Source organism: Gadus chalcogrammus, chromosome 16 (assembly GCF_026213295.1).
Source record: "Gadus chalcogrammus isolate NIFS_2021 chromosome 16, NIFS_Gcha_1.0, whole genome shotgun sequence".
Classification (NCBI taxonomy): Eukaryota; Metazoa; Chordata; class Actinopteri; order Gadiformes; family Gadidae; genus Gadus; species Gadus chalcogrammus.
Window position 1 is genome coordinate 1,756,483 of NC_079427.1, and position 20,905 is coordinate 1,777,387.

The 20,905-nt window shown below is 41.8% G+C and overlaps 1 protein-coding gene across 1 annotated transcript in view; it reads right to left on the minus strand.

The window, feature by feature from the left end:
- LOC130406722 (uncharacterized) overlaps positions 1–20,905 on the minus strand; it is a 132,054-nt gene that overhangs the window by 2,373 nt on the left and 108,776 nt on the right. Inside the window, exons 28-41 of the mRNA XM_056612409.1 lie at positions 20,730–20,762; positions 18,242–18,274; positions 18,076–18,108; positions 17,564–17,638; positions 17,425–17,460; positions 17,145–17,194; positions 16,998–17,050; positions 16,597–16,823; positions 15,871–16,139; positions 15,343–15,477; positions 15,101–15,242; positions 14,951–15,024; positions 13,933–14,002; positions 587–871 (exon numbers count right to left, since the gene is read on the minus strand). Coding sequence (XP_056468384.1) covers positions 587–871; positions 13,933–14,002; positions 14,951–15,024; positions 15,101–15,242; positions 15,343–15,477; positions 15,871–16,139; positions 16,597–16,823; positions 16,998–17,050; positions 17,145–17,194; positions 17,425–17,460; positions 17,564–17,638; positions 18,076–18,108; positions 18,242–18,274; positions 20,730–20,762 — 1,515 coding nt within the window. The remainder of the gene's footprint in view (positions 1–586; positions 872–13,932; positions 14,003–14,950; positions 15,025–15,100; positions 15,243–15,342; positions 15,478–15,870; positions 16,140–16,596; positions 16,824–16,997; positions 17,051–17,144; positions 17,195–17,424; positions 17,461–17,563; positions 17,639–18,075; positions 18,109–18,241; positions 18,275–20,729; positions 20,763–20,905) is intronic.

The window sequence follows — 20,905 nt, forward strand, 5'->3', positions numbered from 1 at the left end:
ATAGATAGATAGATAGATAACAATTAAATACAATACAAATATAAAGTAAAAACAAGTGTTATCTAGTGATCCGTATGATATTATTTTGTCTTTGGCAACATGAGCGCAATTGTTTTTTGAAACCCGGACAACCCCTTACGTAATCTGTTACGTACCCGGTACAAATTTTGCATCCGGTACAAATTTGGGGTGACACCACCATTTATTCTCCTCAGTTCAGATCTGTTTGAGGTGCAGATATATTCAATTCAGCAGTCAGTTCTGAAACAGTTGATTCATTGCAACGTTACTATAACACCAGACTTCCTCCAAAAAATGAATAGTCAAACTATAATTAAAAAAAAAACATTACACTGCTGCTCTGATGTTCGGGTATTTAAATTATAATTATTTCCCACTTTCAAACATAGAGGGAGAATGGCTTTGGATATGCAGTCTAAACAAATGTCCTGAAACGACAATAACTAATGGTTGGATCCCAGGAGATGAAAGGATAAAGAAGCCGTTGCTCTGGTTCGTGTTAGGCCGGTTTCAAAATAAAGTGGGCAGGGCTTATTGAGAAAACCCATTCCTAGTTACAACTCACCCACACGATCAGTAGGGCTGGGAGGAAGGATCAGACCCAGGGTGAGGCATAGTTCCCGGTCCCTCTCCAACATACAATCAATCATCGCCAGACTTGCTCTCTCCCCTTTCGCCATCACCATGTCGATCAGAAACCGAGCCCGGTCCGTTCTGCTCGTCTGGTCCTCCATCACAGTGTCCTTGTCTTCGGTACTCAACACTTTGTGCTGCCAAAGGTCATCCAGCAGACCTTTCAAAGCTGGGAGTCCGACTCTCTCCACAAATCTCTTACGGATCCTTCTTAGGTCTGAAAAATAATGCAAAAGGCAATATAAAATGTACAATGCTGTAGCCAATATCAATTCGTCTTTGGCCTGTTTTAAAAACAAATTGCCTAGGCCTAGGCCCAAATACAAAAATGTAAATGAACGACTCCGTTGGTCGTGAGTGTGTAGGCCTCCTGTGGTGATCTGGGGTCTTGGTCGCACCAAAGACGAAGAGTTCCTCACATGAGCCTGCTCTCTTCTTACTCTCCTGTCTCCTCTACTTCTTATTAAAGGCCTACTGCAGTGTTTGATATCGAGCCAGCTGCTTGAAGTGGAATAAAGTATAAAGAAACTGCTTCCGCTGCGTCCACCTGTCGAGCAGCAGAAGAAACGGAACCTGATCGCCCAAATCTCTCAAGTTCAAATACATTGCCGAATTTGAACCCCTATCATATATGGTAACCATGGTAACCTACACCAAAGTGTGCAAAATAATAATAATAAACGTGCAGAAACTGTACATGGTAAGTAAAACGCAGACTATCTTCCATCACTTTCTGGTATTCTCTTTGCTCCAACTGTCGTTTTTCCCACTTCCTCATTCTGTTGTGGAAAACCGCCCACCCCAGTGTAAATCCGCCCTCTGTTCTGCAGAGACCTATACTTGCTCACCAGGGGCCTCATTACAGAAAAATCCTTACTTCTCATCCTAATTTAAGTTAGGGACTCAAAGATAGGAAAATTCCTAACTTCCTATTACAGAGGAAGTCCCTACCCTGGTTGGCCGTTTCCTATCATATCTTTGGCATCCTGTCTTTTCTTAACTTAGGTAATCCTAACTGTTCCTTCAATCAGATTTTTCGATCGGCAATCGTCAGGTTATGTCTGTTTCTGCACTCAGAGTGTGCATGAGATTGATAGAATGAGTTACTTTTAACGTTAACAGACATTGTTGAGGATCTTTGTTAATGACGGCAAGCTAGTAGCACTAGTACTACGGTCATGGCGGGTATTGGCACAGAGAACAAGAATAGGTAGTAATAAAGTAGTAAAGTATTTCTTCCACCAAATTCAAAATTAAATGTCTTCGCAGCCGTTAAAATGAAATTAGTTCATGAATTTAGTTCTGTAATGGCTAAATTCCTATCTTAAGATAAGATAGGATTTCTTCCCAAGTTAAGTTAGGAAACCTCCTTCTGTAATACCAAAACCCCTAAATGCCTTCCTATCTGATAGGATTTCAGAGTTAGGAAGTTTCTGTAATGAGGCTCCAGGTGCCGGATTCACAAAGCATTCTTAAGAAAAGAAAGTTCTTAAAGGGAAACTTCACCCATTTCCATTAAGCTTTGTATCGTTAGAAACCTACTCATATTTTTGAATGGTCGTGCATTATTCCCTTATATTCTGGAGAGACTGGAGAGATCCGTATCGTTCTCCAACACTTCCTGTTTAAAGCCCACTATGCAACTTTTTTAGCCAAAATTACATTAATTAATTATGCAGGTTGAGAGTTATTCTGATGGTTCTGCAACCATTTCTGGGTCGTTTGGTGGGTGTGTCATTGCCCCATGTCGCCTCTCCAAGGAAAAAGCGCGTATGCAACTTGCTCTGTTCGGACCGACACAATCCGGATGTGACGCAGTGGAAGTATCCAATCGCGCCTCGAAAATGTAGTCAGATTGTAGTTTCGAAAATGCTTTACGGCACAGACAAACCCCCAAACATGGCACCGGCTAGATATAAACAGCCAGTTGCGAGGCAATTGTTGCATTCATCATGGATCAATCGACTGATAAGGGACCCAAGAGGCGACTGTCGGTGGAACAAAAGAAGAATAAAAAGAAGTCGGACCAGAAAAGAGACCAGACACGAGTGAAAGGGGAACAATGCAACTTTTTTGGCTTGATTTACTTAAAATAACAGGAGTCATTGGTTCTATCATACATTTTTGTTAGATTGTTCGTTGGTTTCGACTCCCCCTTGCGCATCTTGACGGAGAAAGGGAATAGGTTTTTGCCGGCGACCCGCCGCCCACTCTTGCGGGAGTCTCGGGTCTCGCGAAGTAACGAATTGCTTTACGGCACAGACCCCCAAACACGGAACCGGCTCGATATAAACATATAAACACAAGTAACTAAGGGATTGTTACATTCATCATAGATCAGCCGACCAAAAAGAGACAGAGAAACCCAATGTCGGAGGAACAGAAGAAGAGAAAAGGGAGACTGACCGACAGAGAGGCCAGACACGAGTAAACGTTGGGAAAGCTTTTCAGGAATAGCGTGAACTGAAAGAAAAAGTGTTTTGCTGTTCTTCTGTCTCGTCCCCCAGATACAGACTGAATCCCCGAATCCAGGTTCTTGTTGATTTAGATTATTATGTTGGCCAACACTCTTACACTGATTGTTCTGTTCAACCTAAAATAAAACAATTATAATCTACGATATAAATTCTCCCAGTCAACTATAAAAAAGGACGGAGTTATGTTTATTGCAATACAAATACACCATTTAAAAAATGTATAACCTTGTCTACACTTCATGATCATCTACTTCCGACATGGCTCCACGCATTCGCCGGCTTCTTTGAAAACAAATGCACATGGCTAGCGTAAAAGTGCATGGGGAAGGGTCGTCAACGAGTTGTTACGACAGTGTTGTAAAATATCTACTACGAAGCTGTAGGGGGCGCTGTGTAGAGAAAAGTGCAAGCCAAAACAAGGAAACAGCGAAGAAATGCCCGATCTTGCATAGTGGGCCTTTAAGATGACGCAACATGACGATTTTTGCATAGAAGTAAATAGGAAGTGTAAGAGGGGAGGGTTCTCAACGCTACAGACCTATTAGAGCAATGCCAGTGGGTGGGACTTCACCAGCAGAAACTAACATCCACAGCGTCTGAAGCTAAGCTATCAGAGGCTGTTGATAAAACTGTACAATGATAGTAGTACAATGGCGGAAGATACTGGATCTTCACTAGAAATGTTGTGAGAAATGATCTTCAAGCAGTCTTGCGGTATCAGCTTGGTAGATGGAACAGCGAGGTGTCCGATAGGCGGAGATCTAGATCAGCGGGAGTTTATTTTATTATTTGACTACATATAGGACCCAATTTCAATACATATTCATGCCTCCACCGGTGAAATGCTCCTTTAAGTAGCACCTTTTTCTTAACTGTGTTAAGATAAAATGTAAGAAGATTTGATATTTATTTTCCTAACATTCTTCTTAATTTTTTTCCTAAGAATGTATGTAAGAGCAAACGAAGAAGACAAAGTTCTTGAATTTCTTTCTGCTTTTGTAGATCAAATAAAGCCTATTTTGAATTGAAAAGGAAATGGGCCTAAACTCTGTTAGTAACTACTAGGCCTATTGATAATACCAGAGGGTGTTGAGAAGTAATAGTAATCAAGGATCTTTGATTATACCTCTATTTACTCTTAAGTTTATATCAAGAAGGCAGTTGTATGTATTAGACTATTTGATTATTTTAGTAGGCCAAGTCACTGAAACAGATGACTCTTTTTTTTTACCAAGGCCATTGAGAGACAGAATGGATCTGCTTGTACTCCCTCCCAAAATAAATACACATGTTAATTAGACGGTCTAGGCTCCCTAGGACTGCAATTATTTATTTGGCAGATATGTTATCAGATGACCTGAAAAGGGAAACAAGACGATCAAGACGATGGTGTCCTTTATCAGAGGAGAGGTTGGAGAGGTTTTCTCAGTGGAGAGGTTTTCAACACATTTCATTCAGTCCTTCTTGTTGCAGAGTTCGCTCGTGCTAGGCTAGCGCACGGCATCGGGCAATGCTAGCCTGCTATTAAAAACAGTCTTTCTTAATCACTCCACAGTACACCCGAGGTTAATCAATTATAAAGCCAGACTATAGATTTAAATGTCTGTGTTGATAGAATAATGTTTGAAATAAAAATAACCTTGCATCGCATGAATCATCGAGGGACTACTTTCTCAGCAAGAGCGGAATTTTTCTTTGCTCCGGTTAGTTGTGTAACCGAATCACTACAGAAGAAAGTGTGCGCGCGTCGGACTGAAGCGGAATTGAACGACTAGGCAACATGGTGGTTCAGTGTGCATTTAGCAATTGTATAAATAAACGCTACAGATGGACACAGGCGCGTCGTTAGACCTGGGCATTCGAGGCTATAGCCCCGGATCTTTTGGGAATAGCTTACTTCTTTGTGATTGAATTATCAGCAGCCACAGATGCAACATTGTAGCGAGTGAAAACCACAAAATCCGCCGTGTCCATGTATGGGCAGATTTAGAATAATTTGTTGCAAAATGTTGCAAATTCAACGTCGGTATTCTTTCTTCCCTATGCATAGCGCATCTCGTCGATATTGCTGTTTCGTGCTTCTAGCCTTTTAGTGAGATCAGAGAGTGTTGAGAAGGACAGTACCAAAATATCTTTGGTAAGATGGATATAAGAAGAGAGACCCGCAGTGAATACAACCCGGTCGACTTGACATCGGGTAGGTGCATGACAGTGGTACCGTAAAACGTCAATAGCCCGGGCTATTATTTGTTTCTATCACTGAACTTTCGAACAAAACTCTTGCTCAGCAACGATGGGAAATAGCCTACTATCAAATGCATTATTTAAACCAGTATGAATATTACCGTAGGCCCACATGTTTACCAGGCAATTGAATAACGCCTGCACACACACACAGGCACGCACGCACGCACACGCAGAGTGGTAATCGGGAGAGTTGGGAGAATTCCCGGTGGCCCGTTAACGTTTCGGGGGGCGCCGGGTCAACGTCGCAACCAATTCGGTTTTGTCTAGAGGGGAGTAACTGAGAGGCCCCTCCCGAAGTGGTACAGCCCAGGTCGGCCTTGAACTGCGATTGGTCAGAAAGACGTAACAGCTAATGACAACATTGAACTCTCATGCAGGCTCGAACAGAGTGACACACACACACACACACACACACACACACACACACACACACACACACACACACACACACACACACACACACACACACACACACACACACACACACACACACAGTTTTTCACCCACTCCGTATCCAGCTTGTTCCACGCTTAAAGCACCCAGGCAACTATATGCGGCGAGCTGGGGCTCTCATGTTCTCCCCTGCGGTGTATTCCTATTCCGCATCCCCTGCCATCCAGTTGTCATACGATTCATGCAGACTGGTTTTGAACGGCTGATTCCGCGAAGCTGTATGGTTATGCTGTTGAGAGCTTAAATAAATGCACTATATAAGTTGACTATGAACATTTATTGAAGTTTAACATTTTGTTCAACAAATTTGACAACCGACAGATGCAATATTGTAGCCAGTGAAAATCGCAAAATTCTGAATTGTACATTAATGGGCAAATTGAGAATCATTAGTTGCAAAATGTTGATTCTCTATGCAAAGCCCATCATGTCGATATTGCTGTTTAGTGCTGCTCTAGTTTGCACAGATTCAGGAGACACGCAGTGAATTCAACCCAGTCCACTTGACATCTAGGCGCATGAGTGTTTATTTGGCTACAGGCTTTTCTAATGTCTCATTTTGGCTGCTGTATGTGGTGCACTTTCCTATCCTTAACGTAAACATTAACCTATTCAGTAGGCCTTCCCCGACGTGAGTCAGACATGACGATTTGTCTTTCCTTTACTTCTCAAACTACGTGACAATTGCATGTTCATCAGCCCGATTTTCAAATTTCCTCGGGGGAGAAACCCCCAAACCCCCGTTTTAAAAGGACTCTAACTTCTGGGCTACAGCCCCGGATGTTTTCAATTGCTCCTGGATGGGCACCACAAAGTTTCGACCAATTTCCAGTGCGAGATCCAGAAAGGACTCAACTGTGGCTTGTTGTTGCTGGCTTGGACATCAAAACACCGGCGGAAACTGCTCGCAATTGGAAAATTTGTAGCGATCATTTCAGACCGGACGACTTTGAGAAACCAAGCAATCTAAAGAGCAAGGCATCGCTGAAATCGAATGCGGTGCCATCCGTCTTTTTAGATGCATCAACAGCCACTGATGAACAGGAAATAACTTTTGGTAGGCTACTCTAGCTAATAAAGCTTGCCCCATTCATAATGTTAGCCTACTGATAGATTCATGATGACAATGTTAGTGGACATAGCTCTATAGTTGCTGTTCAATGCATTTTAGAGAGTGACAACGTTAGCTAATGGTATAGCTGCACCTGAGTGGCTAATTGCTAACTTTAAGTAATTGCTGATAGAAAAGTAATGTCAGCTCGTAAAGTATACATGCAAAACTTCCCCGGCAGAGAGTTCACATCAGGACAAAAGTGTGTGTGTGTGTGTGTGTGTGTGTGTGTGTGTGTGTGTGTGTGTGTGTGTGTGTGTGTGTGTGTGTGTGTGTGTGTGTGTGTGTGTGTGTGTGTGTGTGTGTGTGTGTGTGTGTGTGTGTGTGAGGGCCTGTGTGAGTGTCAGAGGGAGAGGGGGAGAGAGAGAATCTTGCCAACATATAGGATATATTCCATAACAAGAGCATGAGTTTATGCTTACGTTTTGTACTGTAACTTTGGGGCAAAAGGTATTGCATTGGCCACAGAAGAGGCTTCCGTGCATGGCCTACAGGCAGCAATCATGGATGCAGCCGTCGATTAGGAACTTTGAAGTGTCGTCGTTTATGAATTGGTCCAACAGTCTCTCAAACCTCGTAGGCCTACTGTACAGCTGTAATTGAATTTGCTCGTTTATACAATCCATGAAGGTTATTTATTTGTCTTTATGTTGTTTGTTGAAATACATTTAATTTTTATATCTTGTTGTTGTTATCTCAAAAGAAAACACAGGAGATGTGCACTGTACCACAGTCCACCCCTAAAAAGGACTCCGCCGGACCAGTATCATCCAAGGACTCAACTGTGTTATCATCTGGTGCACTATCTTCAGTGCAACAGAGTGTTCTGGTGCACTGAAGATGTTCATCTCCACTCCAGAACAGGCTACGCCACGCCCAAAGAAACAGCGTTCCTCATCTGGTTTCTATTTTGCCTTCCGTCCTCTCAGAAATTGGAGGTCAATTGAGGTAATTTTGTGATTGATATGATTGTTTCATTCATATTGTGATCTGTGACAACTGTATTTTCATTGCATTCATGTTTTTTGTATAGGTGACCCACAGTGCAGCATCAGGCCAGCCGAAGGAAAGCCAAATGCCATCAGCACTAGTAAGAGATTGAATTCAAATAAATACTGGTAGTTGTTTGACACTTATGACTTCATACACTGATGACAATGATTATACGCTCTTATAAAAGGACAATGCAGTATCTTCAAAATGTAACAATTACTTGTCTGATTCATGTTCAAAGTTACATTTAATACGGCAGGGGCGGAGTGGGGCACTAATGGCCACCGAGAGAATCCTCCCCGGTCCGGCCCCCCCCTCCAGGCTTAGGCAGATAGGCCTACATGTTAGGGTTGCGGTACAATGCGGTATTAACGTTGTTGAGGCCAACACCGATTACTCAACACCGGCAACACCGGGTTTTTTTCAGTAATGAAAGAAGTTCAGTAAAAATGTATGATATTATAATTGAGAAAATAAAAATGGGTAAAATAGGCCACAGTTCTGCTCTGTGCGGAAGAGAATTGGCACGCTTCCCTACAAGACAAGATATATTTGCATATTCATTTGAATTTTGTTGTTTCTAAATGAGGAAAAAACTGTAGCTGAAGATGACAACCCACTGGACCAGAGTATGAGCCCAATTGAGGCCTCTTCAAGTCATCCAGTTGACAAGAGCTTTGTTCCAATGTGCAGCACATCAAGCTCCTCCAGCTCTGACATACCTGACATACTCTCGGCTGCAGGAGCCAAGAACTGGTCAGAAAAAAAATGGATAGTCAACGAGTCCAAGCTAATGCAGCTCTTCACAACATGCCACTAGTGTGGAGTTTTAATTGAAGAGGAAGACATGAAAATGACCACTAGTGAGACCCGCATACACATCAAGTGGTGCTGTATGAAAGGACACTCAGGTGAATGGGAGTCATGTTCTCAACTGCGTGGAATGCCCGAAAACAACCTGCTGGTTGCCTCATCCATCCTGTTCACAGGTTCAACTTATACAGAAATCTTTGATTGGGCTGAACTATTCCATGTCCAAATTCCAAAGAAGACTACATTTTACTCCCAAATACTGTCTGAAAACATTAGTAAAAAGACAAAAAGGTCAACAGCAAACTTATTTTTATTGAACCATTTACGTACATTAATATTAAAATGTTACTGTAAACATTAGAACCCTGTTGAATTCTCCTCTTAGGTGCAATTGTTTATCTAAAAAAGTAAAATTATACAAAGTATCTTCACAATCGTATTGTGTCATCTGTAACCAAATGGATGTGTTCTTTCTGTGTTTGATATAAAGGATTTCGTGCAGTAGCAAATGTTTTCTAGTAGCCTACAGTAGTGTTGTGTTCAGAACAATCTCAGAGCATCTTGTGCTTCCCTGAAGTCAACATATTGTCCAGCGGCCAAAGGGTATTTGTTTCGGATGCTGGTCACTACACAGGATGGAAGAACACATTGGTTTCCTCTTTCCAGCTGTGTTCCTTTCAACCCCCACTCAAGAACGATTCTGTAAGCCACTGTCATGCCAAATTTGTACCGGCTGCCAAATTTGTACCGGGCGCGTCATCCAAACGTAATCCATTCCAAACCTTCCTGGCAACAGATGATCGCGTCGTCCGTTGCCTGGCAACGGACGATCGCGTCGAATGACGTGAAAGGTTCACCAACATTCGCGAACCTTCAAGCTCGTTCATTCGCACTTGTCCGTTATCTGTATTGTGCTATTTCGTCCTTGACCTGCTTTAAACACTCAGTTTACTTTCTAAATTTGATTGAACAATTGAATACAATACAAATATAAAGTAAAAACAAGTGTTATCTAGCGATCCGTTTTCTGTATTATGTTATTTCGTCTTTGGCAACATGAGCGCAAATGTTTTTTGAAACCTGCCCGGCAACGGACAACCCTTACGTAATCAGTTGTCCGTTGCCTGGCAACGGACAACTGTTGACGTGCCCGGTACAAATTTGGCAGCCGGTACAAATTTGGCATGACACCACCAATCGGTACTGCCTAAAACAAGAAGGAAAACAAGTTAGCTTTTGGGAGCAGGCTCTTACAAAAGACACCTTAACTATGGTAATAGCCCACATAAAGACAATGGCCCTACTGCTGTTGATGGTGGTAGACTGATTTGCTGAATTGATCAGGCTGAAAAGCCTAGGCTTTTCTATAGGCCTATGCCTATTGTAAAAACTTTTTTTTTTGTCCAAGTAAGTCACGCTTGTGTATTACATTTTTGCCTTTAGTCCTGGTAGGACCTTTTGAACCAGATCAGTATTGTAATTAAGAAACTGTTCTTAGTTAATAAAAAATAATAGCTGGCTACTTATTCTAAGCTTTCTCCATCAGCCGCTCTTTAGACGGAGGCTGTGGTTGTAGGCCTGCATCAAGGGTAAAGAGCCTAGCCTATAATGAAGCAGACTTGGAGTCCATGTATGAACATACCATATATAATATTTGATTGATTGATTGCACTTTAATAAATCAATTAAATTATTATACATGGTATGGTCATGCATGGCAACACACAATTACATTTTGTTTGGATTGCACACTTACAACATTGACAACTGGCCGTTGGGTCCAGCAGGTCTGGGTCTTCTTTTCCAATTTATTTTATCAAAAGGATAAGAATGTTTCCAGCACTCCTCGATTTAGAAGGGGTGGAAAGTCCTGGTCCTCCGTAATGCAGATTGCTCTGTCTCGGGGGGCGTTATGCCAAGACACATCGAGATCCTGAAAACTAGGGTCCAGCTCCATCATGTGTGGGATGACTAAGTAAAATGGACTGCATTTATATAGCGCTTTTTCTAACCATTGGCCACTCAAAGCGCTTTACAATATTGCCTCACATTCACCATTCACGCACACATTCACGCACCGACGGCGGAGTCAACCATGCAAGGCGACAGCCAGCTCGTCGGGAGCTAACAGTCAGGGTTAGGTGCCTTGCTCAAGGACACCTCGACACTCAGCTAGGAGGAGCCGGGGATCGAACCAACAACCTTCAGGTTACCAGCCAACCCGCTCTACCTCCTGAGCTACTGCCGCCCTGCAGCAAAAGCATTCGTCCTCTGTCGGCATTTGAATGCATTTTCTGCACTGGCACCACCAGTCTCCCGTTGTTCTGTCCCGGTTCTCTACTGCAGCTCCAGCGGGGACTGTCTCTAAAGACGCTCTTTCTCATTCTGCCCTTTGAGCATCCATCTCTCTCAGTTCTTCATCCGTGTATTCCGGCTCGTACATGTACGGTTCGTTGGATACAACAAATTCCTTCCAAAGAGTTTACTTAGACTAAGAGGAACCCTCTTATGATCTGCTGGTATCTTTACAGTTTTCGGCTTACATTGGTTTTAATCTTTTAATTGTAGGCTGTAAGTGAACAGTAAACCAATATATTTTGGCTATATCGGAAAGTTTGGGGACGTCTTTACATTATAATCCTTGTTTTTTTCAACTGGTCAACAACAGTATCTTTTATTAATATGTAGGTTTTGGCCTGATTCAACGCAGGGCCGGCTCCAGCTATTCTGGTGCCCTCTGAGAGATTTGGAATCATAAACTTTGCTGGAGCGCATTTCTCTCATGTATCATGAATATAATTCCGCCTACACAATCCATTAATTACGTTAAAAATAAGAAAAATCAAAAAATAATAAACACTACCTGGACAGTCTGATCACCACTGGTTTCATTTTTTAATTAGAATTATTTTGGCGATTGAGTGCATGCAGGTGAGCGGGAAGGCTTCTTGAGTGAGGGGCGCTGCCCTGCACTAGCCACAATTATAACCTTGAATCTGGTAAATTGAGGCTGATCTTTTGTTATATTTGCCCCAAACTATGATTAAATAGTGATTAAATAATGATTACATTTCATTACATTTACGGCATTTAGAAGACACTTTTATCCAAAGCGACTTTCAATAAGTACATTTGTCATAAGAAGTGAAACAATATATCGTTGTCGGCACAGTAAAGATGTTCATAGAGCCAAGTGCAAGTACTAATAATCGCTAGGCTAACCCATCCCGTGTACAACAATGCTAGCAGCTACTGCAGATGTTACACAATTAAGTACTAGGATGAATAAGTGCAATGTAGATTAAGTGCGTACAATAAGTGCGTACAATAAGTGCCAGGACGTACAACATACAATGGTGGCCGGAAGTGGCTTGGTAGCTATGCAGAGTCGAGGCGAACAATAGAGGCCTATTGTGATGGAAGTATTCTCTAGCTTCTCATTGTCGTTTTCCTTGCTCGTGCACACTCTAAAAATCATTAGCAATTAGCACAAATGTAGAAGGAAAACAAAATTCCTGTTAAACATGCTCTTCGTCACGGACAAGTAAACTTGTTTTACACCTCCTCTTTTTGAGAAAAATTATGATAATGGATAAATGGCTTAAAAAGTTAAGCCCACACTAGGGCTGCCCCCGACCAAAGCTTTTGCTAGTCGACTAGTAGTCGTTAGTACAAGCCGTGAGTTGAATAGTCATCGAACGTTTATGATATATTATGATATACATATTTTATTTTTATTTCTTTATATATTCTTTGGGCCATCAGAAAATGGTTTGAGTTCCATGGCTGAGAAATGTGTTATGTATGTAATCATCACGATCATCTTAAATGTTGCTGCAGCGATGCATCATATATTCCGTTGCATCCACAACATCCGTATCGAACGATGAAAGTGTTTATTCGTAGTGAAACTAAGAATAAAGTACCCAGCCTGTCAATAATCGGTGGCCGCTTCATTCCGACCTATAAGCAGACCCACTGCCGGTCAAAGGGTAGGGTGTTACCGCCGAGAGAACATACATATCATAATTAGTATGATTTGAAGGAGTTTAAACTCGTCTTTTGCTGCGACCAACCAACCAATGAAAACTTGGTCGACTGAGACTCTTCTCAATGACTAACGTTTGGTCAACTATTAGAGGGCAGCCCTAGCCCACACCCAGAGTCGCAACTGAAAAATGCACTGGTCCTACACATGAAGCCCGGGCTGCTGTGGGAGCAGCTCCTCAGGTCATACTGGTATGATCACCAGTTCTGATGCTGCTGTAGCTGTACTGGTGCTCCTCAGGTCAGACTGGTATGATCACCAGTTCTGATGCTGCTGTAGCTCTACTGGTGCTCCTCAGGTCATACTGGTATGATCACCAGTTCTAAGGCTGCTGTAGCTCTACTGGTGCTGCCACCAGCATGGACAGTGATGACGAAGCAGCCAAAGACCCCCAGACCCCCGCCCCAGGGAAACACCAAATTGACAGGGAAGTTGGGGTCTATAACAACAACTATATAACTATGGGGTTCACTTACACTGGGAGTGAGGACTTCCCTCAGCCTCAGTGTGGCATATGTGCACAGGTTCTGTCTAATAACTGTTTGAAACCTTCTCTCAAGCAACGGTTTTTGAGTTTTTTGAGCGTCAACTGAGGCAACTTTCTAACCCCAACAAATGTCTAACAGCCACAGATACTATTAGGAGGGCAGGGCTAGCATCTTACATGGTCAGTGATAGAGTGGCTTAATCAGGCAAGCCTCCGACGTAAAAATATACTATTTCAAATACAAGCCAGTGATTTGTATGCATTCGTTTTTTTTAAGTAGCAGAATTACAAACAAAAACGATGACTTGATGATACGTGACGTGAGTTTGAGAACCACTGAATTACATCAGTAAAATGAGGTCAGGAATCTTGGTTTCAATGGTTTTTGATGGTAATAAGCCATTCTAAATTGTATGTGTACTGTAGACAACTTTAATAAATATAGATGGTTGCGGCCTAACATATAGTCGAATAGATTCCCTAGCATCAATTTGTGGCAAAATGGACAAGACAATGTACAAGACCTATGTTCTTGACTGATTGTGAATATTTGATAGAATTACAGCAAAAATGGGTCTGGATTAGTTCATATTGACCATATTGATCCGTAACATAACTGCAGCTGTAACATACATTTAACTCAACTCACGTTCTGCCTGTGTTCCCCTGGAGGGAGCTGGAGTCCTGGATGTGGTGCTGGATGTTGCTTGACCTGCAGGCTGTTTTGAAACATACAGTTCATCCATACTGTATTAAGACATTCTACTACATATAAGGTAGCACTTTACAAATAAACTCCATATAATTTGACTTAGAATTACATTTAATTAGTAACAAGGTGTAACTAATGTTCAACATTAATAACTAGAAAATGGATTTCCGTCAGGAAATGCGGTGAGTGCAAAGTGAGGTTTAAATATCTTTTAATAACTCACACACAGTGAGTAAGTGAGTGTGTGTGTGGTAGGAACTTGGAAAAGTATGCTATTGACCTTATCCCTTCACATCCAGTTAATCGAGATAAGCTCACAGAATAGAATAGAATAGAATCTTTATTTGTCATTGGGTTAAATACAGTGTATTTAATTTGTCATTGGGTTAAATACAGTGTATTTACACAACGAAATTAAGGTGCAGATCTTGTTAGAGATTCTTGGTACAGAATGATGAGGATTGTACCGTTGGACTCTGTTGAGTCTCAGCTTTCATATTATATATATTGTTTGTGTAGATAGACATTTTTGAAATTGTTGTTAGCATTAAGCTTCTGCTGAAAGTAATCCAGATAAAGAGCCTAGCCTCTAGCCATATAAACGGGGGTCTTCACACAAACGCCCGTTACGTGAAAATCATATTTCCAATAGATTCATTATTTTAGCGCCAATATAACAAGAAATAAAGTAACTGTTTAAGCTCTACATTGTTTTTCTAGGTTAAATATTGACATTGGGCTCCGCAACTTCTGAAATGGTTAGAAAAGTTGTTTACTTAAGGTATTTATGGTTTTAAAAGTTGGATATTTAAAAAACTATAGTTATAAAACGAGTCACTCATGATTCCAAGCAAATATGAATATTTTACAATTGGATGGTGTCTCCGGCCCAAATAATTTTAAGAGGAGTAGAATTGGGCATAAACAGAGACCCCAAATAGTTGGCTGACCGTACATGCTCCAGAGAGAGGCGAGGTGAAGATGGGAGATCAGATGTCACTTCTGGTTTCTCCTCACTGGGCCAATCATCTAGAATTGCCATATAAAGGATCATCAGTCTTAAGATTCAAGCACCAAAACAATTCTAAATGTGTCCATGGGTTACCTTCTTCGATTGTAAAAATTAAAAAGGGGAAATGTTCGTTTATCAAGGAGTCCTTGAGAAACAATCTGAAAGGAGGAAGCTTCCTGAAGCGTACTCTAAAAAAGCCCTTCAGTCCCAACACTGCAGTGGTGAATTCAAGATTCTGTGAACACACACACATTAATTTGCATTTGCATTGCAGGATTAATTATATGCAAACGAGAATCAAAATAAATATAAGCTTAATGGGGGCACAATAATACCGTGGGTTCAATTTGTCCTTCTGGCTCACTTGCGAGGCTGTAGAACTTCTCTTCCAGCCTACAGGTGAGATGTTTGCGCGTTTCTGTAATCTTGATGCCATTCTTCCTGGCCTTGAGCACCTGTTTTTCGATAGCCTGCACACACAGCAACAGGATTAACAAATGGTCAGAGATGGAGAGAGGGAGGTGAGATGACTTTCAAGATAGCAGATCACAGAAACAGACAGATGGAGGCTCAAGAGGATCTTCAACTGAGTGATGTATCCTAGCCTAAGTGCAGTCTAGCCTGTTACAGGCTAGCCCAGTCCAACCTATTTAAGTCTATCCTAGTTCAGCATAGCCTAGTCCAGTCCAGCTTAGTTTATCCCAGCTTGGTGTATCACAATTTAGCAGCTAAAATGAGCTAAGCCTTAACTCATCTTAGCCTAGCCCAGTTTAGTCTAGTCTGTCTGTCTATCCATTAATCTGTTTACCAACACACAGGACTCTCGTTCTATTAGTTAATCGTTGACCATTGTTCTTCGTCACCTTGATCTCAGATCTGCTGTTCAAGCCCAAATACACTTGGAGGATGAAGTCTTTTTTGTTCAGCTCCTTGTAAATCAGCACCAACGCGTGGTGCTTCACCTTCCATAGGCTTGAAAAAATGCTCAGAATGCTGATCAGAATGAGACCCAGGCGAGACAGCGAGGACACACGCCATTTAACATGGCTGGCCGTGAAGTCCACCGTCGACTCAATGTCTGCATGGCGATCCTTTACATGCAGAACACTGAAGCTCAGATCACGCAAAGGTTCTGTTGAAACATGAACAATCCTTTATTCGAGCCCGTTGGGAATGATAATAGCCAGTAAGTGGTTCCAGCAACGATTTTCTAATCCAGATTGTATTTGAAAAATAAGCAGGGCTATTGTAAAATGTGAAAACAAGAGGAATACTTATCTGGGAGCCATGGCAAGTTCCATGTCAATAAATCTAATATTAGAAAAAAGGTAATCCGTTGCCTATTTGGTATCTTTAAAATTTTGTTTAATTCAGAACATTTTAGGAAAATAACGAATAGTGAAATAATATATACGGTATATATTATATCGAGTTTCAAAAGTCATTATGAGCTGAGTGAGTCCGCCCAAACCAAGAAATAACTAAATTGGTTGGTCAACAAAACACTGCCAAAGCTGCCATGCACACAGAGATTCTTATAGTATTCAGCCTATGAATCCCCCCTCTTCACAGTCAGAGTGTGTTCTTACCAGCAAGGCACAGCGAGTGGGGGAAATGGATAAACTTGAGCACAGATGGATCCTTGTTGACCACATCCACATCATAAATCGATCCAGCAGGTCTCCAGGAGTCGTCGAGGAACTCAGAGAATTGGAACCAGGACAGGACCGAGTAGCGGACCAGAGCCTGCTCCGACACTTCAAACACCAGACCTGTAGCCGAACACTCATAGGTCCCCTCGCCTTCCAGCTGTACCCTAACACACACACACACACACACACACACACACACACACACACACACACACACACACACACACACACACACACACACACACACACACACACACATTACAACAGAATCTGTTTGTGGTTGGGACCATGTTATTCTGATAACCCCATGGGACTGATGTCAGGACCGTGTCACTCACTGGAAGCTCCACTTAGAAATCTTCGTTGGGGTAACCTTCTCATACTCAGGACTCTGTAAAAAGTAGAGGCAAACAACAATAAAGAGCAATACTGAATTTATGTAATGTATATTTAATGTAAAGGTATATATTTTGTTGAAATTTAACCTGCTGAGCTGCTTCACATTTTTCACAATGTGTCTTGAAGTGCATCTCTTCTGTCAGGATAAATGATTATTGTCAGCAACAAAATTGACAGCATGTCCAGTGTGAGAGTAATGTGTACATTAAGCCCTCCAATAACAGTTGGCCTCATGATACACTGGCAGGCAGCATTCCCGGTTCAGTGAACCAGGATATATTTCTTTAACCCCCAGTGAAATACTTCTGTTTTCAGATCATCTCGTCATTGAGACTCAAAGCTCAATGGAAGAGTGACACTGCTTACCTTCATCATCTTCATCATCTTCATGATGAAGAGGATCTTCGGGCAAAAGGCAAAATAAGAAGGGAGGGTGAGAGGGAGGCATGGAGAAGCCTGGAGGTATGTAGCGTGAGAGAAGAACCAGAAGAACCACGACTCTTACCTGACTCAGAACCGTCCTCTTCTTCATACCTGTCCGTCAAAGACATGCTTGCTATGTCTTCGGAGTGACTCATCCCTGTTGGGGGATCAATCAAATTCTGAAAGGTCTGAAAGCACCTCCTCAACCAATCACAGGGAGTTTAGTTGAAAGCTCAATCCATGGCATATTTCCATATATATACATACCTATATGACACCTCTATTTGTGTGTGTGTGTGTGTGTGTGTGTGTGTGTGTGTGTGTGTGTGTGTGTGTGTGTGTGTGTGTGTGTGTGTGTGTGTGTGTGTGTGTGTGTGTGTGTGTCTCATACACGCTCCACCCGTCTCCACCCCTCACCTAAAGTATCCGGAGTATCTCCAGGATGTTGGAACAAGTCTAATCTGGTTTATTTTCTGTCGTGCTTTGTATGTATGAAAGGGAACTCAGGAACTGATTCTCCAGAGTTTATCTGGAGTTCATGTGTGAAAGGCCTACTAGTGACTCAAAGCTCAATGTAAAAGTGACACTGCTCACCTTCATCCTCTTCATCAATCACAGCACTGGAGACTGGCAAAAAGACAAAGCAGAAGAGAGGGGAAGAAGAAAGAAAACCTGAAATGTCGGAAAGCATCTCCTCAACCAATAATGGGGAGTTTAGTTGAAAGCTCAATCCATGGCTTATTTCCATATATATACATACCTGTATTCCACCTTTCCACTTTTGATCGTAAATCTGCAACGACAAGAACATTTGCAGTTAGCAGTGATTAGTGTGTGTCCTGCACAGTGTATCTGCTTCATACGTTATACTTCTCGCCTGTATTTTACGTTCCAGCTTCCTTCTGCATTCTAATCATGTTGAAATTACGGATGCGTCTTAATAAATGGCGTATTGATATCGGCGCAAAAATATTCAGCATACCGAGTCGGAAACCTTATCCGCGATCTGCGATGTGTTGTAAACAAACCTCTGCGACTTCCACTGTATACTTTGGCCCAATCTCATTCCTTTTCTACATAGAAAATCTCAACCCTAGCCCTCGCTGTTGCGCGTTCACGCGCCGTGGAGTCATGTCCCAATACTGTTTAAATGTAGCTTAAGGGGTAGGGGGGAGGGCTAACATCCCCTCAAAATTGAGATTTTCGATGGGCACCCTCAAAGCGATTCAGTTCTGACTTGCTCCCACAATACCTTGCGAGAAAACGGAAAATCAAGAAATATCCTAGACAAGATGGAGGACGAAAAGATGCGACAGGATTGGAAAAACACAAATGTAAGTATTTTCTCTGTAATTAACTAGTAATTATTTTATTAATTATACTCTGCAGGCCGGCCGCCATGGACTCTCGGAAGATCGCGGAAGTCTGTGGCCGATTTTCGCGGAAGATCGCGAAACTCCCCGGCCGACTTTCGCAGGCCGCCCGACCCCGGTTCTCGGCCGGGATGCATGCCCGATCACGGGCTCTGCATCCCGGCCGTCGACCGGGCTGGATATCATGTCGTATGATATCCAGATCTTCCATGTTCTAGTGACTCCAGGTTAAAAATAAGCTTTACTATACTAATATATTATATAACATTAGATTAGATTAGATTAGATTAGATTAGATTAGATTAGATTAGGCTTTATTGATCCTTTTGGGATGACTCCCTCAAGGAAATTGATTGTCCAGTAGTTTACAGAAAGAAACACAACACAATATTAAATTATATACAATATAAGATAAACAATACACTCTAAGATAACTATAAAAAGTAAAATAAAAAGTAAACAGTAAACAACAATTATAATATAATATAAGATAAACAAAAGATAAACTCTTAACTAACTATAAAAAGTAAACAAAAAACAGTAAACAGTAAACAATAAACTCTTATCTAATATAGAAAGTAATTTTAGTAATATTATTAGTTATTAATTATCAATATTCTATAAGTGATATTATATATACTAATATATATATTATATTAGTAATATTCTATAAGTATTATTATACTAATATATTATATTATATTAGTAATATTACATGGTTAATCAATGTATTTTTTGGCAGTACTATATTGTGTACATAGCTATTATATATTGTGCATAACATATGGCCATATCAACCAGTTCTGGCATATAATTCCTAATTCCTTCTTATTCGTTTTCTTTCAGGACATCGTTGAGTCCACTGCCACCAGCCCCCCCACCTCTCCCTCATGCTCCTCCACCCCAGGCACCTCTTCCACCACCCCAGACACCCCTTCCAAGAGGAGAGTGCCAGGGGGCAGGCGAGGCATGAGGAGAGCGAGGCAAAGTTGGCGGAATGGTGGAGAAGATGTGATTCTCCACCATTCTCTCAAAAGCTGAGAGAGAGAGTGTGTGTGTGTGTGTGTGTATTTTTAGGTGTGCGTGTGTGTGTACTTTTAGATGCGTGTGTGTGTATTTTTAGATGTGTGGTTCAGTGTTTCTTATTTAAATAAAGTGTTTCTTCTAAAGTGTTCTTGTTCTTAACCGATTATTATCTAAGGGTGCACTCACACTAGGCCATCTGTCCGTGGCCGTGGCCGTTTTAGCACCTAACCGTGCTCAAATCTGCCAGTGTGAGTGTGGCCAGTCTGGCTAATACCACCTTTAACAGTATTATTATTTTTTTAACACTTTATTTAAACATGCCAATTACAAAATATTTGTAATTTCAGGTTAAACACATTTCAGGTTAAACATCTTTACAATGGGTCTTGCTCGTTGCCCGAGACAATGGCAGCCAGTCTGTCTCTTGTAACATTACCAGGGGTCTAGTTATCTGCTAGGGGGCACGGGGAGGCCATGATGACGTCACAGGGTAGGGTTGTCCCATTTGGTAGGGGATCGGTTAGGGTAGCAATGAGGGGTAGCAATGAGCATGAGCAATGAGGGTTAGGGTTGAGATGTAGGGTTGAGACAGTGATCAAAGAAACGGGATTGGCTTTATGCATCACGTCCTTCCTCCTACACGCTCCCCCCGGCTCCACCCCTCACCTAAAGTATCCGGAGTATCTCCAGGATGTTGGAACAAGTCTAATCTGGTTTATCTTCGGTCGTGCTTTGTATGTATGAAAGGGAACTTAGGAACTGATTCTCCAGAGTTCATCCGGAGTTCATGTGTGAAAGGCCTACTAGTCATTGAGACTCGAAGCTCAATGTAAAAGTGACACTGCTCACCTTCATCCTCTTCATCAAACACAGCACTGGGGTCTGGCAAAAAGACAAAGCAGAAGAGAGGGGAAGAAGAAAGAAAACCTGAAATGTCGGAAAGCATCTCCTCAAACCAATAATGGGGAGTTTAGTTGAAAGCTCGACACTGCAACGACACACAATTTGGCAGTTAATATTGTGCA